The 16,957-nt window shown below is 47.6% G+C and overlaps 1 protein-coding gene across 1 annotated transcript; it reads left to right on the forward strand.

Moving 5' to 3' along the window:
• The first annotated feature begins 1,067 nt into the window (after nt 1-1,067).
• On the forward strand, nt 1,068-12,174 carry LOC144175479 (uncharacterized). Its single transcript, XM_077704565.1, has 2 exons — nt 1,068-1,436; nt 10,432-12,174. The coding sequence occupies exons 1-2, from the start codon at nt 1,068-1,070 to the stop codon at nt 12,172-12,174; spliced, it is 2,112 nt and encodes a 703-aa protein (XP_077560691.1).
• Nucleotides 12,175-16,957: the final 4,783 nt, after the last annotated feature.

Below are 16,957 nucleotides of genomic sequence, written 5' to 3' on the forward strand. Positions count from 1 at the left end.
TGCACCCGCGACACTTGGCGGTCACCGCCTGGCATGAAAACACGAGCGCTGGTCATTTTATCGGTATTGGTAACTCCAGGTGGTCGCCATAATCTCGGCCAATCTCCCTAAGTGGGTATTCTTGGCTTGCAAACATGTGCCGGGGACCCTGAGCGGTCACCGCGAGGCACGCACGCAGGAGCGCTAGGCGTTTTCCTGGTTTTATTAACTGCCGAGCGGTTGCCGCAAGACCCGGAATCACGACAGCACGCTCGGCATTTTCTTGGTATTTTAAATTGCGCATACGCAAAATTACGATTTGCTAAATCGTTATGCTGTTAAAAATAAACTGATTAGCATGAGGTGAACGTTCACACTTTAAGGGGCGTTGCGGTAAAATTTATTACAAGGGACCTTTATAACATGTCAAATTTTTAATAACAATAGACCATTGCGTTTGTTGTTGCTCTTCACTGTCCTTTAGAGAGCCTACAAAAGCAGCGCGTACCGAACCATGTCTGTTTTGCCGAATCCATTGATGCCCTTCTCCTGGTGATAAGGAACACGTCGGTTTTATTTCTTCTTTTGGCAGCATGGCCATGAACGAGGGGCCCAAAGCGTTGATTCCGTCATCGGATACAAACAAGAACCCAGTCTCTAAACCGGCTCGAAAACAGGGCTCCGTTTCCCCGACGGGCAGCAAGAAAGGTTCTCTTCCAGACAAGGGAAGCAAGAAGGGTTCTCTTTCCCCTACGGGAAGAAAGAAGGGTTCCATTTCACCGAAAGAGAGCAAGAAGGGTTCTATTCCACACAAGGGAGGCAATAAGCGTCCTCTTTCGCCTACACGGAGCAAGAAGAGTTCCGTTTCACCAACGGGCAGCAAGCAGGGTTCTCTTCCACACAAAGGAAGCAAGAAGGGTTCTCTTTCGCCTGCGGGAAGAGAGACTGGTTCCGCTCTACTGGCGAGCAATAGGGAAACATTCTCCCAACCGGAGACATCGCATCTGGCGGGGAATGGTTGTGTGCATGCCTCACCGGACCAGGCGAAAGATTACCAACCCTATCCCCTTTCACCGGGCTCTCCCTCGATGCCGGCTCTAGACATTTGGAACAGCAACATCATGATCGGTGTGCTCGTAGTTGTAGTGCTAGTGCTCGCCGCCCTGGTGCTGCTGTATTTGTCAAGAGCCAAGGGTACCGCCCTTCAATCCTCGACTGACGTGACCTCCACGGAAAACTCGTCCTCATCACCAATCCCGCCTTCCTCCAGCTCTGTAACGTCGCCCCCCCCGTTCAGCGCGACTTCGTCATCGACCCCGCAGACCACTCCTGCAGTCTTGTGCGACTCCGAGGCGTGCCAACGAGCTGCCACGCAGCTTCTCCGAGGTCTGTCCCCAGAGTCGCCGCCCTGTGACGACTTTTACCGCCACGTGTGCGGTGCGTGGAAGCGCCCCCCGGTAAGCAACAAAGTGTGAAGTCTAGCCTTCCCGGTAGTGCGAAACAGTAATTGAATGCCAATGGTCGTAATTAATATAGTGCCGTGAGGAACGCAAGCACCTGGACCCCCTACATATACCTCGAGAAAAAAGGATCACAATTCCGCAAATTATTTAAGGGCAATAGGGAGTCTAGGCGATCAGTAACAAGGGAAGCATGACGGCTGTGACGCCCTAGTAGCGTTGCTTCCTGGGTCAGCAATGCAAGTGACAGAAGATTCTTGTCTGTGGACCGTGTAACGCCCTGCATTTCTCCAATAATGCAGATTTCCCGAAAGTTTCAAATGAGTCATTATAATAACGTAAATGGAGATTACTGGTCGGAAAAAATGAAAAATTAGAATTAGAAGAAAATAATTACGGAAACTGGCAAACTGTATAACGCATGGCTCTTCCACAATAATGCAGATTTCGCGATAGTTCAACCTGCAATCGCTATAATAGCGCAAATGCACATAATTGGCCCAACGAAGTTTTGAAAACTCAATAATTAAAAAGATACAAAATAATTGCGGAAAATGGCGAACCGTGTAACGCCATGCATTTAAACAATAATGCAAATTTCGCAAAAGTTCCAAATGTAATCAGTGTAATAATGTAAATGGAGCTCTGACGGAATTTTGAAAAAATAAGAAATAAAAATAATCACGCAAAATGGCAGAACTCACACCGAATGGCATTTCCACAATAATGCATACTTCGCGAAAGTTCCACCTGTGATCGTTGTAATAGCGTAAATGGACATAACTGGTCGAACAAATTTTGAAAAACTATAGAAATAATAAAAATGATAAAATAATTACCGTAAATGGTTGACTTGAAATCGTTATTATAGCACAATTAAAGATAATTGGTTGGACAGAATTTGGAAATACCAAAAAAATTTGGATATAGAGAAATCACGCTCAAGACAGGCTGCATCAGAATGCTATGCATTAGGACGTTATTCTCTGAGTTTCGGGGAATTTGTGTCAGTTGGAATATAGGCCGTGGTATATCATAATGAGGAGGCCCTACGATCTGTTCATTTTTTGGTTTTCGTACATACACTAAAAATTGTTGAACTGCGCTTGCTCTGCCCGTCCTTGCTCTTTCTATGAACCATTGAAATCGGATGATCCAGGGACCATCTTACTATAACCTGTGACCTACGGCATGTATGGTTTGTACAAAGCCCTGTATGTCGGAACTGCAGCGTATACGCGTTTCAAGCGTTAAAGCAGAGATGACAGCCTTGGCACCCACAACCAGTTCGCAGCTATCCTTAGCACAATAGCAACAGAATAGTGTAATCGCACCTGACGCTACTTTGTGATGTGTTGCTATGCCCGATGACTATAGTTAGAGCGGTACTGAAATACGCACGAGCGTGTTTCCTGAGGCCTTTATTTAGAGCTCGAACACACCTACCAAGCAGGAATCCTTTCTGCCGCCTAGAAACGTCTCCATGAGCTTACAGAAGCTCGAATATTATAGCGCTCGGACCAACAAAAGTGAAGGAAGCTCACGCTAACGCGTAAGACTTGAAGGTAGCGAAGCTGGGCGCAACAGTAGCGGCGCCGCTGTATGAGCGACCACAGCTGGTCGTTCGTCCTACTCCATCGCACACGGCTCTGCGGGCACGTCGCCTTGCTTCGCCGCGCGGACTTGTCGCTGCAGCGGCGGCGTCCTCGCCTTCCTCCTTCAGGTGACGGCACGGGACCGGCGAGATTCTGTTTCCTCCTCGTTTACCTCCCCCCGCCATTGCGCGCTGCTCGAATCCGGGCGCTTGCGGGAGGGGGGTGGGGTATGACCTCTAGTTCTCAAGGTCATAACTGGTCACCCCGCGAAGACTGCCCGACGTAGCGTACTGTAGCTTTCTCTTCAAAAACGGTCTGTTAATGCCAATACACGGCTAAGTGCCTATGAAAGCAGCAGCACTACCCAGTTACAACCCTTGAAGACGACAAAAGGTGGCATGTCAGTTGGGGCGCCCGAGAACGCAAAATAAGCCGGCCGGTATTGTGGACGATGTTTTACAGCACCACAGTTCGAATGCCCCCTAATGATACCCTGCTCAACCTTTACACAAGCAGGGGCGTATCCAAAGGGAGGGGGTGTGGTTTGGTGTCAGAACCTCCTCCCATACTCGAAATTTTCTCAGTGGTACATTTCCCCCCTGCCCTAACGCTTCTTTGCAGTTTACGCAGCGCGTCCCCCGTACACGTAGGCGCTGGCATCGAGGCGCCAACTGTCGACGCTCTTTAGCGTCATGATGCACTACTTCGCTCCGTTTCTCCTAGACGGCAGCACCATATAAAGGGAAATATATAAAACGTGTGGTCCTGTTTGCCCGTCTGTTCATAGCGCAGTCGGGAGCGCGTTTCGCACCTCCCGTTGCGGCGAAAGAGTTGGTTGTACAAATTCCGGCGAAGCCGCATCAACGGAAGATTTTCTGGCGACGTCAATTTCATGACGGATATGACGTCAGTCAGATCTTGGTGGACCCCGGCATCAAACCCTTTCGTGTTAAAACACATGAGCAGGTGCGCTGCTAAACAGCATCGTTGCTCATCTTGCGAAATTGCGAAGGATGGCAACTGATGCAGCATACAAAGGCACAGATGGATGCGCAATTGCAAACTGAGGGTTTTCTTCAGAAAACGGTAGTATATAGTGCAGGTTACCCAGACAGCTGACTGAGACAAGAACTAACAAAGTATACAAGTTATACAAGCGTGGTAGAGTGAGCAGTGCTTGGCTGCGCATATTGACCCCGACATTTCTTAAGTTTCCGCGAACGCCATCTCCATCTTGCCTCTGTGGCTGTTCACCCGCATTGTTATTGGTGGATACGCGCGCTTCTTAACACGAACATGTTTTATGACCGGGTCACCACGAGGTCAGCTTGATACCCTCCAGGTAACCGATGATTGCGTCACTAGGGCCAATTTGTTCCATGGTGCTTGGTAGGCCAAACTGTCAAACCAAAAACAAAAAAATCACTGATGCTGGTATTGCACCGCTTTCGTTGATGCGCAGGAGAAGGGCCGTTCCGCTTATCATCTGCTATGGGCTGAACGAGTGCGACTGTCTTTGTGTGCCGCAATACGTAAACAAACACCTCTTGTGTTTGTTCGGATTGTACTGCTTGTTCTGCTTGTCCTGCTTGTCCTGCTTGTATTTTCTGATTGTGTTGCTGCTGCATATCTTGTTTTCGACAGCTTTCAGTTGCTAATTTGCTTGAACTTTCAGCACGTGCACAAAACATTTGTTTGGATATCTTTCTTAGTTTAATACCTACGAGCCAGCGCGCCCTGAAGCGTGAAAATTTCGTTTGCGGCCGAAAATGTAGTAGGCGGGAAATGTGTTTTATTCACTGGTTTTATTAGCAACGTATCGCAAGTACAGTTCAAAACATGCCACAATAGCACAGAGCTTTGTATCTCGTAAAGTAAGTACAAATGTCCGCATTCTGTGTCGGTTACAAAATATAAGAGAGAGCCAGCTTTGTATATTTCATCGTATACAGAAAATTGCTGCAGCCGTCCCCACGTTCATTTGCTGTACACAATACAATTCTGCAGAAACGATCTTTCATAAAAACACGCATTTGTAAATAATAAAAAGGTTATTAAGTGATATGACCAGCTTATTACTCCGCCATTGACAACTGCTCAATATTCTTATACTCGTAAACTTGCTGGCCCAAAAAACCTTTCTAGCGAATGTCCGACGAAATTTCGCCATACGTCGCGCCTAGTAAATGGAAAAAATAGCACGGTGGATATCAGTAAACAACACGTAAAAGCGAAACAAATATTGAGAGCGCAAACAAGGTACAAAAAATATGTCCTAGCACAGGTTGAAAAGCGAAGCGCAGTTCGGCCGTCGCTTAGGTAACTCGAACTTCTCGTAATATGGAACGCAAGTGGTCAGCTGTGGCACGTAAAAAATTTTAGGGGCTTCTTTCGTGTTAATAAGCATTCGAAGGTGGTAATGTCACTATACGAAACTGATCGTCAGAACGCTCTAAAGCAAAACCAGTACGTCGAAGAAGCATTTAAGCACATTAGGCGAATATAATTTCCAAGCTTTCCTCTGGTGGAAAGAAAATGAAGAGCAACCGCGCACCAAACCGATACCGAAGCGAAAATTCCGTCTGCGTGTTCGCTGGCATCAATCAGCTTATAAAAAACAGTCGACAACATTACGGTCAAATGTGTTGTACCAAACAACAAGAAATTCGCTCTAAAGCAACGGCAGGAGATTTTTTGGGTCTCCCTGCAGCTTTATTGATGAGGATAGCGCTTGCTTCTTCATAACTTTGACTGGATAAAAAGTGTACTGGCCTGCCGTGCGCTGGAAAGCGGAAAAATTTGGCTGTGCTATTCCTTGCCGAGTTGTCGCACCGCACAACATCGAAGCACGCGCTGAGTCCTTTTCTCAGTTTCGCTTACATTCTGAGCCCATCAACACTCGCAGGCACCAAACTTTTCACCTTGAAGGCATACTGCAAAATTTCTACACGGGCACACAGATAAAGCGGCAGGAGCAGACGGACAGGATGGCAGCAGAAGAGATAAGAGGGAAAGCGCCGCCCGTCGGCGCAACGAATGAACGAATAAATAAATAAAATGGTGCCAAAAAAAGAACAGCCAAGAACACATTTTATTTGTACGCATAATGGCATCACTTTAATTTATTGTTGCGTACGTTGAAACGATAATGCCACATACGCAGAAGTTGCTGAATTTTCGCTTGGCTACCAGTGTCATGGCGGCACATTGTTTTACAATACCGAAACTAACCGAAGTGCCTGGCCCCTGACCGTGTACCAAGATATCACTCACGTCATATCCGTCACAAAACTTACGTAGCCAGAAAAAGTGCCATTGACGCTGCGGCACCCGTTTTCGAGCCCATGCCCTCTCGACTCAACAGGAGGCACGGGGCGCTCTACTGACGGCGCTATGAGCGGCTACGTGAACAGCAGTACGAACGCGCCTGATGCCCTTCTCTATGACTCAGCCAGATGGTGCTGCCGTCAAGGAGAGGCGAAGCGAAGTAGCGCATCATGACGCTAGTGAACGCCGACAGTGGGCGTATCACGGCCAGTGCCTTCGTGTACGGTGGAAGCGTGTGAATTGAGGCAAGGCTCCGCTGCGGCGTTGTTCCTGTGACCGTTGTGTTTCAAGCTGTTGTTTCTGTACATGTCATTTTGGGCTTTATTGCCCGAGATTACCGGTTATTTTTTTTCCTTTATAGCGTGTTCGCTCCACTTCGTCAGGCGGGGTCAGGCTAGCGAACCCTTCGCGCATGAAGGAGCTAGGTTCCTTTAACATTCAGCTGCTCCTGCGAAGGCCCCTTTGGCTTTCGTGTTTTACCAATTACTTTGAAAGAGCGATCAGCCACAATTTTGTCCACACATTGCGAGCCGCATGGTGAGGAGCAAGCTCTTTTCACAGATGGCTTGTCGAAGGACACAAGCTGGATTGATGCCTCTGAAGCACCAGATTAGGGTTTTTGAATATTGCCGTCCTCCAAAGCTGAATTCGATATTAAGTGGCATGTCTGTGCTTTCGCTTGTGGGCCTGCTCTCTACGGCATGCCAAGGAATGAGGCACACTGCGGTTGCGTGAAAGAACTGTTTACTTATATCCTCCACCTCGTTGTCGCCCGTCCGGGCACACACACACCAAAAACACTCTGCCCCCCCGAGTCTCAGTCCTCGCGCGCGGTTCTTCAGCACCACCGCCCGCTCCTTCACCTCGCTGCTGGCTGCCCGTGGTGTCCGCCAGCGCCATCCGTCGGGTGCCGATGTCTCCAAATCTTGCTGCCCGCTCGCCGCATGGAAGGCGAGAAGGGCGAGGGAAGGGAGCCCATGGCGAGGGGCTCCATCCAGCAACACCCTCTAGGCCAGAAGGTGTCGTGCCAAGGCGCTCCCCACAAGCTGCACCCGACTCCCTGCATAGAAACCAATTTTTTTACAGCCCCATGATCTTACGACGCAACTCGGAATTTTTGGCTACGTAGTTACTGGACATATCATCACATGATGTGGTTTTCACCGGTTAAAATTGCGCCCATAAAACTGCGCTTGGGCAACACAAATATTTTTGCCACCATTTCAGCATCTGCACCGACTTCGAAACGTTTATCTACTACTAAGTAGTACTGGTCAGGTGGATGCCATTTTTTTGTGGCACATGATTTTCTTCATCAAGACCTTTGATTTAACACCCCACACACCCTATCGGTATTCTTTCATTTTGAGCTCAATTTATGACTCACCATGACTATGTCATGATTATTACCAGGAAACATTTCTATTTGCCTCACGTGAATTCCCTCATCTAGACCTTCAGTTTGGCACCCCAGATGCCCTAGCTGCACATAATTTTGAATTTCAACTCCATCTCAGACCCCCCCATGACGGTGTCACGATTATAACAAGGATAAATTTTTTTATTTGTCTCAATGGAATACTCTCATTAAGACCTTCAATTCGATATGGACAGCCCTAGCGACGTCCCAATAAATTTTAAATCAATCTTTGGGTCACCATGACTATTCCATGATTACGACGAGGATGTATTTTATTGGTCCAACGTTGTTTTCTTGATACCTTTAATTTTATACCATAGATGCGCAAGCGGCATCACTACAAATTTCAACTGAATTTATTACTCACAATGATCATATTATGGTTATGACTGGGAAGCACTTTTTTTTCTCATTTGTGACTTCCGTCACTGACACCTTCAATTTGATACCTTACATGCCATGGCGGCCCTTCATTTTGACTTCTAACCCAATCCATGACTCATTATGATGGTGTCATGATTATGGACAGGTTGAATTTCTGATTGGTTCAACGTTATTTCTATAATCAAAACCTTTTAATTTGATACCCCGAACGCCTAAGAGTCATCTCTATGAATTTCATACCCCCTTTCCACTCACCATGACTACTGTGTCATGACTGTACCAGGAAGCAATTGTTATCAGTCCCACGTGAATGAACTCATCGAGATCTTGAATTTCATACCTTACTCACCGTGGATGCATCATTTTGAATTTGAAACCAATCTGCGACTAGCCATAATTCTCATGATATGGTCAATTATTAGGCTAAACATGCCACACCATAAGTTGAGTTTTGAAAAAAAAACACCATAGGCGAAATCAGCGACCGGAAAAATGCAGCCTATATAACGAAACGACATGAAGCAAAATGAACCATTGTCATCCAATCTTTTCTACGTATAGATGAAAGCATAAACAAGCAGCTGCGCAACGTGTAAGAAACAGATGGAAGCCATTCGACAGCGTTACGGGGTATAGGGTCGCGAAACATATCATGTGAAGCGGCAAAAAAATGGAGCCCTAGGATAAATCAGAGCGAAACCAAAGCCGTGAATCAGTTTAATCATATATTAATGCTTTCGCACTCAGAACACTTGTTTTAGCGGAGGAGTTTACGTGCAGTCCTCCGGGAGTCGGCTAGTTGTGATGACACTACCCCTGTTGTCTTAGTAGCTGCTTGCAATGTGGTCATGTCGGGAATGAAAACCAAGTAGTTTAGCCATTCGCCGTGTGATCACAACCGCCTCAGCCGGCGCGCCTGCATGAATAGACACTCGTCCTGAACCCAGTGCGAAGTATTCAATGATTCTGTGTTATCCGTGGCTATCCAAGCAAGGCTAATCTTTTCTTCTTCAGCCAATATGTCAGCCCTGGCTTCAATTGTAATAATCTGTTAATTGTGATACACAGACCCGCTAACCTTTTTTACATCTTAGCTTTCTCAGGCCTTGTGTTCTTTTTATAACACCACGCGAAATGTTCCTAGATCATCGAGAACAAACCCAAAACAGCTACAATTTTGGGAAGTCGCTCTTGAAGAATGCCTCCTACAAGGGATATCACCATTCTGTATTTTTTTTCTAGATTTGAATTCTTGAAAGAGGCGGGTGTTGCAGCGAAGACCACGCTATGGGGCGACCTGAAGGATTTAAGCCCTACTTTTACGACGTGTCTGTAAATCAAGAAATAATTGCATAACTAGCTTCGCTTTTTTTGTTAGCTAAATGCTCTATAAAAATAAAAAACAAGCAATTTTTTTATTAAAATAAATTTGAAATAATTGGTTGCCTAATTAGACACGATGCCTGTAAATTGATAATTACGTCTACCACAAGCTCCATTTTTCGTTTTTAGGCCGATGGGGTTTAAAAGTGACGGAAAACACGAAGGAAAACGTTTTTCGCTGGAAATAAAAAAAAAACAGGTCTAAAAGGGTTAGGGAAGATATGACATACCCATCCTGGTTGCTTTGTTCAATCACCCAAGTACAATAATTTAAAGCTAGGAAGAGAGCTTCGCGCTCTCATTTTATTCAGCATTGGAAGAGGCCAGGACCATGCGACAAATACTAAGCAGTGCATGCGACAAGAATTCGGCCACGAAATGGAACTGCAGATTGCCTGGCAAGGCGGTCCTGCGACTTCCCTAACTCGGGTGCCGCAACTCATCGAAATATATAATGCATTCCTATTACTCAATTCCTCGGATGTCTGGGACACGCTGCACACCGATTGTGCCTCTCAGAGGTAGCGCAACGCTCTCGACCATCCAGCGATGGAAAGACAGCGGCACGGGAGAAATTTCTTGAATGCGTACAAAAGCCAGCCTCCCGCAAAAATCCAGCGGTACGCGGAGGTACACTGCGCAGGTAAGCTTGGATGTGTAAATAAACACAATCTTCTTATGTGCTAGGAATTACCAGTAGCTGAAAGCTGCGAACTAAGCTACTTTTCCGCTGTTTAGGATTATTGCGCTGGCATAAACAGATGGCCAAGGTCAAAAGGGCGTCACTTTGCAATCTAAGAGCTCACGTTCTCGTTCTACTTCGTACAATGCGTGAGAAACAATTCAATTCGCACTGCTCTTGTTTTCCATTTCTTTTCCGTAGGCATACGAAGCGGATGAGCTCTTCCAGAAACTCGTGGACGACGTGGCAGAGGAAAGCCGGGCGCAGACGGAGATTCCGTCTTTCGGACAGACGGCAACGCAGAAGGCCGCCATGGCGTACCAGGCGTGCGAGAATATTGTTGCAAAAAAAAGCACGAACATGGCGACGGTCAGGCTCATTCTCGAAGAGGCCGGCATGTTCCCTCCGGAAAGCTATGACCACCCGGTAGACATTCTGAACGCCAGCTTCTTCTTGGCCCTCACGTGGCGAATCGCGTCTCCTTTTAGGATAGAATTCATGCGACACACGGAGTTGGGCTTCACCCTCAGGATCGGTCCGAGTCAATCAGCTGTGGCTTACGTCAGGAGGAGGGAGAAGTTGGTCTGGGTAGCTCGGTCGAAAGGCGACTTCAAGGAAATGGAAGCGACGTTCCAACCTGACGGGGAGCCTAAGTTCAGTTACGATGATTGGGCAGTGATTGACGATGTTGTGACCAAGGAGTGGAGAGATATATTGGACGCCGATCCACCGCAAACGGGCCTTCTAGGCTGGAATGAGACCACTATCTACGACTCCGTCCCCGGCATGAATCAAACAGATTGGGATTTTTTGTTCAGCAAGTACTTCAACAGCCCCCAAGCACTTAGGTTTTACGTGGATTCACCAGCGCTGTTCCTGAGCTTCACAAACATTCCAAATCTGCTAGGAGCAAAAGGGGCACAAGCGTTTTACCGGTGGTACATGGTGGAGATTCTGGCTTGCGTTGTGTATGCTCCCTGGGTCATCAGGCTTTACGCTGATTACGAGAGCGCTGTCAAACATCAGCGCCGGTTTTGCTTCGCCATCATGGAGAAGTCGGTGGGTTACGCTTTTCTCGCCCCATACGTCAAGAAGATGTTCTCTACGCCAGTGTTAGGCAATATTGCCCGCATGCTCCGCCAAGTTCGCGGCACCTACGACACGTTGTTCGCCCATAGCGAGGTTTTTCACCCGGACACGGGCCTGCTTCCTTCGTACGCAGTCGACTCGGGACAGGTCTTCAAGCTGCTCCTTATGCCAGATCTCTACACCCTCGAGGAGCACTACGCCAACTACGAAGACATGACAGAGGATCCTCTAGTCAACTGGAGGAGACTCAGGACTGGCCTCACTAAATCTTTATACGGCAAAGTGACGATGAATTCTGCTGGCGATGTTATAAAAAGTGTGCAATTTTTTACGATCGTCGACTATAAGAATGACTTCATTCTGCGGCCGGACGTGGCGGCCCTTCCGTTTTTTGATCCCGGCTTACCTTCTCAGCTAAAGTTGGCCGGAGTGGGCTCGATAATGGCATCCGCGATGGTAGACATTCTGCGCACCAGGGAGTTTGCGGGGTCCTTGCGAGACCTGGCTGAATGGAACAAGTCCCACGCTTGCATGCACCACCCCGGCCTTCCAGATTGGACCCCTGGTCAACACGATCTCCTCAAGCGCACCGTGGCTCTTGCGGCCATCGTCTCGGCCTCGAAAAAGTCCTACGACGAGGACAGCCTGATGGCGCTGAAGGACGTGCCTCAGCTCTCGGGCGCTCAGCTGTTGTTTGCTGCCTGGTGCCACCTCATGTGTGGGGAAGAATTCGGACAACAGTTGTGCAACGAACCCCTCGGAGAACTGCAGTCCTTTTTTGAGACGTTCAAATGTAATGCTAGCGCCAAGTTGCGAAAGACCAAGATCTGCACTGCTGGATGGTTCAAAGTATAGCATCAGACACTCCCGTTCCCAATGAACATCGTTTAAAGAGAGAGAAATTGAATAAACTTTTTTATTAGCAAAGCAACGTGGGGTGGTGTCCTCATTTCAGGACCCCATTCGTGGTGCCCGCAGTGACGGCCCTTTCAACCAACCGAAGATGGTTTTCCGGGCTAGAACTGGACAACACGCTCTGCCACTGCTCATAACACGAGGAATTCTGCCTGACTTTGGCTGTTTCAGACAACCCCACACAATATCGTAAAGCGTACCAGGTTCGCTACAAAACTGATACAGCGGAGCACTGGGTCGGATACATTTGGTGCGATTTCGTCAAGCGGGGAAACGTATTCATTTGAAGCAACCTAAGTAATCTCTCCTGGGCTTTGATTCTTATTCATGGGCCGGGGGCTAAATCCTGCGCTCAAGCTTGTAATGCTGACTGATCTGGTGGCAGGTTAGTAGCGGGCTCGTAGCGTCTCTCCCTCGGTGTGCCCGATGGGATAGCTCTCGGGCAGTATTGCGGGTGGTGTTATTGCCTTAGACAACCGAATAGGCTGGAGTCCAGATAATTTTTACTTGTCGGTGAAGCTGACGTTGAAGAGAAGTGTTTAAAGGAGCCATGAAGACAAAATACAAGTTGGTGTTATTCGAAAGATTTCGTGTTTTGTAGTGCCCCCAGCGCTTGTTCGAATACAAACCCTGCTTTATTCACTGAGAAATTAATCAATTTATGTTCAACTTTTGATTTTCCCGAGAAATCGTGTGTTTTCGTAGCTACAATGACATCACAGACCGCTCTGCAGCCTAGGATCCCTTGATTCGCGCTTCCGCCGTACAGGATAGAGACACGTACACGCTGGGGCCGCCATTTTGGATCGCTCGCTCGCCGCCGAAGCAAGTCATTGTATCAAACTCGCGCTAAAAGTATCGCCGCAACGCCGTTAACTGGCAAAGTTTGAATCAACTCATCTGTTTCGTGTTGCTGGGTCGCGTGGGTAACGAAACGAACAACGCGCTGAGCACGTTGACCCAATCGCAGCGGCACGGGTCGGTTCAAAGGGTGTCTCCACCCTGTACGGCAGAGTTGATATCGAGGTATTCGCGCGTTTGTTTACGTTACTCAACCTAGATGGCGCCACCATACCATGGCGTGTCGTATTCTGCCTTTTTTTTTCGTTCTTGGAGAAAATCGTTTCGTGAAACATACTGCTCGCTCGACAAATACGTTCACGTAAGACACCGTCGCGTCGTAGTCTGAGACAACCCCAAAGCCCCGCAGTCCTGCGCAGCTTAACAAGAATAGTGCGCGCAGTACCAACAACAGCAGTACACAGCGGTACTTCTATATTTACATGTGCTTTCGTAACTTACACTTACCACCATTCTTACGGCTTTAAAAAGAATGTGCCCTAAATTTAAGGCAAATAGCTCGTTCGGCAGGCTTATAATCTAACTAATTTTCGTTTGCTTTTGCCGCCCTCCGATAATCGCAGAGCTGTTTCGTGGGATATTATAGGTTCTGTTGCGGGAAATGAGCTAGTGGGTCGCATGACCATTTCCTTTTTTCCTAATTATGTGGCTTATTCGACCGAAGTTTACGTTAAAAGTGGTGTCAGTATGATTCTAACGATGCAATCTTTTGAATGAACCAAACTTGTGTTTTCTCTTCAAGGCTCCTTTAAGGCACATTTGGATATTCTTCGTGGATGTATATTCGGCATGCCTGTTGCGGATCCCCAAAGCTAAATTAGTCAACCTCAATGGTCCAGATTGTGGGAACCGGACTTGCAACTATGCTCGAGACTTTGTCAGTACGGTAAGCCGTTATCATGATCGGAGACATTGCTTCGGACCCCATCGGCCTAGCTGGGAGGGGTACGCCGCAAGGAGCGCTTTTGTCACCCCTACTGTTCAATATCACCCTTTTTTGGCGTCCCCACTAAACTAGCGGTATACCAGATGCGCACTATTGCTTGTACGCCGACGATACAATGGTGCGCACTGGAAATTGCTGGGTGGGGGATATGCAGGACCGCATACAACTTGCTGCCGATGTAGTCAATGAATACGCGAAGAGCTGTGGCCTCTCTTGCTCACCGCAAAAATCAGAAATCCTCATGGTGCAAACACGACGGCGGCAAGCCCCAGCATCGAGATCGTCCTGGATGGCCATACCATGAGTCCGTCCCCTCTGATCAATATCTTGGGAAATTCCTCCCAGGCGAACACCAGAAACAGAGTTATCATCACCCGGCTGAAGCGCATTACTGAACAAGTCAAAGACATTCTCCGAAGAATAACTACAAAGTGTGTGCGCATGAAAGAGGTTGGGGCGTTTGTTATGTCCCGACTGGCTTACACTTTTTCTTGTGCCATACTCAATGAGAATGAAACAGCTAAATTGGACGCATTAGTCAGAAATGCATATAAGCAGGCTCTGGGGTTCCCAGTAAGCAACTCCAATGAAAAACGTTTGAAACAGGGTATTCGCAACACCGTGACTGAATTGATCGAGGCTCATCTATCAAACCAGCGACAGAGATTGGGGTCAAGTATCACTTTGAGAAGCCTTCTAAACAGACTAGGAATGACGTCCGCTGTAGAGATACAGTATCGGGACGTCTAAATTGAACTGTGAGAGATGATTGCTGCAGCGCCCATACCACGCAACATACATCCAGTACAAATAGAAAGCAGAAGGAGGCGAATCCTCGTGCAATCTGAAGGGTCGACGATCACAGGGCCCGCACCGTCTATACTGATGTGACAGGCTACGCCAGGAGGTGATCGATGACTGCTGTTGTGACAACCGCAACGCCGCATATTATCATCATCACACTATCTTGCATAACCACTGCCCAAGCGGAACAGGCTGCCATTGCCCTCACCACCTCTCAGATGACCTCAGATCTGCGGTCATCTCCACACCTAGTTAAATCTACAGACTGCAGATTGCTATATCTGTGGCCATCTGAGAGTGTGCCAGGGCAATGGCAACCTCTTCTGCTTGATCAGTGGTCATGCAGAGTAGGGTGATGCTGATAATATGCGACGTTGCGGTTGTCAGAACAGCAGTCATCGATCCCCTTCTTGCGTAGTCTGCCACATAAGTATACACCGTAAGGTTCCTGTTGACGTTGACACTTTCGATTGCACGAGCGCTTCCCTCTCTTCTGACTGTAGGTGTACTGGATACATTTTGTGCGGTATGGGCGCGACTGCAATAATCTTTCCAAGTTCGATTGGCACGTCATGATACTGTATTCTACAGGGAATGTCATTCCTAGTTTGTCTAGGAGGCTTCTCCCAGTGATACTTGACCCATATCTTTGTCACTTATTTGATAGATGAGTCTCGATGAGTGTTGTAAATACCCAGTTTTAAAACTTTTTCATTCGAGGTGCTCACTGGGATCCCCTTTCATGCCTTTCAGACTTATATGCCTTTCAGACGAATGTGTCTAATTTAGCTGTTTCAGCCCTATTGAGTATGGCATATGGACAGGTGTGAGCCAGTCGGGACGTCACAAAGGCCTCAACGAACCCAAGTGCGTCCGCCTCTTTCATCAAAGTAGATTTCGTGGTTTTTATGTGAAAAATATGTATGACCTGTTCACTAGTGCGCTTGAGCCCACTTATAAGAACTGTGTTCTTGATGTTCGCCTGAACGAACATTCCCAAGATCTTGCTCTGAGGGTAAGGGCGGATGGTATGGCCATCCAGGACGATCTCAGTTCTTGGGGCTTCCCGCCTTCCTCTGTGCGCCATGAGGAGCTCTGATGTTTCCGGTGAGCAAGAGATGCCACAGCTCTTCGCGTATTCATTGACTTTGAGTAATTGAGGTTGACTAATTGAGGTTGACTAAGATAGCGTGGTGGGTGACATTGTAAAATGCCCCCTTTAGGTGGACGGTCAGTATGGCTTTTGTAGTGGGGCTATTGGCTTGAATTATATCTTCTTTCAGTGTTAAGAGGATATCATGAGTTGAAATGTGCGGCCTAAAGCTAATTATGGTGGATGGCAGTTTTCAGGTGCTTACTAGGTAATCCTGCATCCTGGTGAGGACAATGTGTTCCCTAAGCTTTCCCACGCAAGACGTCAGAGATGGGAAGGAGGTTTTCAATGTCTGGTTCCTTGCCAGGTTCGGGAATGAACCACACTTCTGCGGTTTTCCATTCCAATGGGAGGGTTCCGTTCTTCAAGAAAGTCTTCATGTGTGTGGTGAGAGCTGTCACGGAGGAAGACTCGAGGTTCGCTAGGACTTTGGTGGCAATCTGACCACGTCCCGGAGTTGTGTTGCATCTAAGCTTTGCCATTGCAGCTTCCACTTCGCATTGCTGTATGTCTTTGTCCAGATCAAGATTTGGTCTTCCCATGTAGTCTGGGATAGTCTAACAGGGGACGGCGGCAAATATTTGTCGTACAATTTCTTTAGTAGCTCTGACTGCGTCCCGGGGAATGAGTACAGAACCGTCGTCATTGCGAGGCAAGATTCACCTCAAATACCTCAAATATCTCAGAAGCATCTAGGTCTTTTAGCTAGTGAGTGTAACCTTTAGACCTTCACAAAGGGAGAACCAATTCCCTCGACTCAGTTGCGCTGCGTAAATCGTCGCTTCTGCTGTGAATCCGACAATGCGAATTTTCCACTTTCTTTTTTGGCGTTGTCTTTTATACCTGCAGATCAGTCCTCTTCTAGCCTTCCGTAAGTGAAGCCGCTTGGGATGGACGCTAGGCACATGCGTGGTGGTCTTTACTTTCTAGGTCGTGGATCTGATGTCCTCTGCACTCCT

The sequence above is a fragment of the Haemaphysalis longicornis genome, unplaced genomic scaffold (assembly GCF_048455015.1).
Source record: "Haemaphysalis longicornis isolate Haplotype H1 unplaced genomic scaffold, Haemaphysalis longicornis Haplotype H1 scaffold_3, whole genome shotgun sequence".
Classification (NCBI taxonomy): domain Eukaryota; kingdom Metazoa; phylum Arthropoda; class Arachnida; order Ixodida; family Ixodidae; genus Haemaphysalis; species Haemaphysalis longicornis.

What these genes read in the sequence shown, in the direction of transcription:
- LOC144175479 (XM_077704565.1), top strand. Translation starts at nt 1,068, where the DNA reads ATGCCGGCTCTAGACATTTGGAACAGCAACATCATGATCGGTGTGCTC. An exon ending in GTGCGTGGAAGCGCCCCCCG is followed by an intron (nt 1,437 to 10,431) that starts GTAAGCAACAAA and finishes TCTTTTCCGTAG; the next exon opens with GCATACGAAGCGGATGAGCT.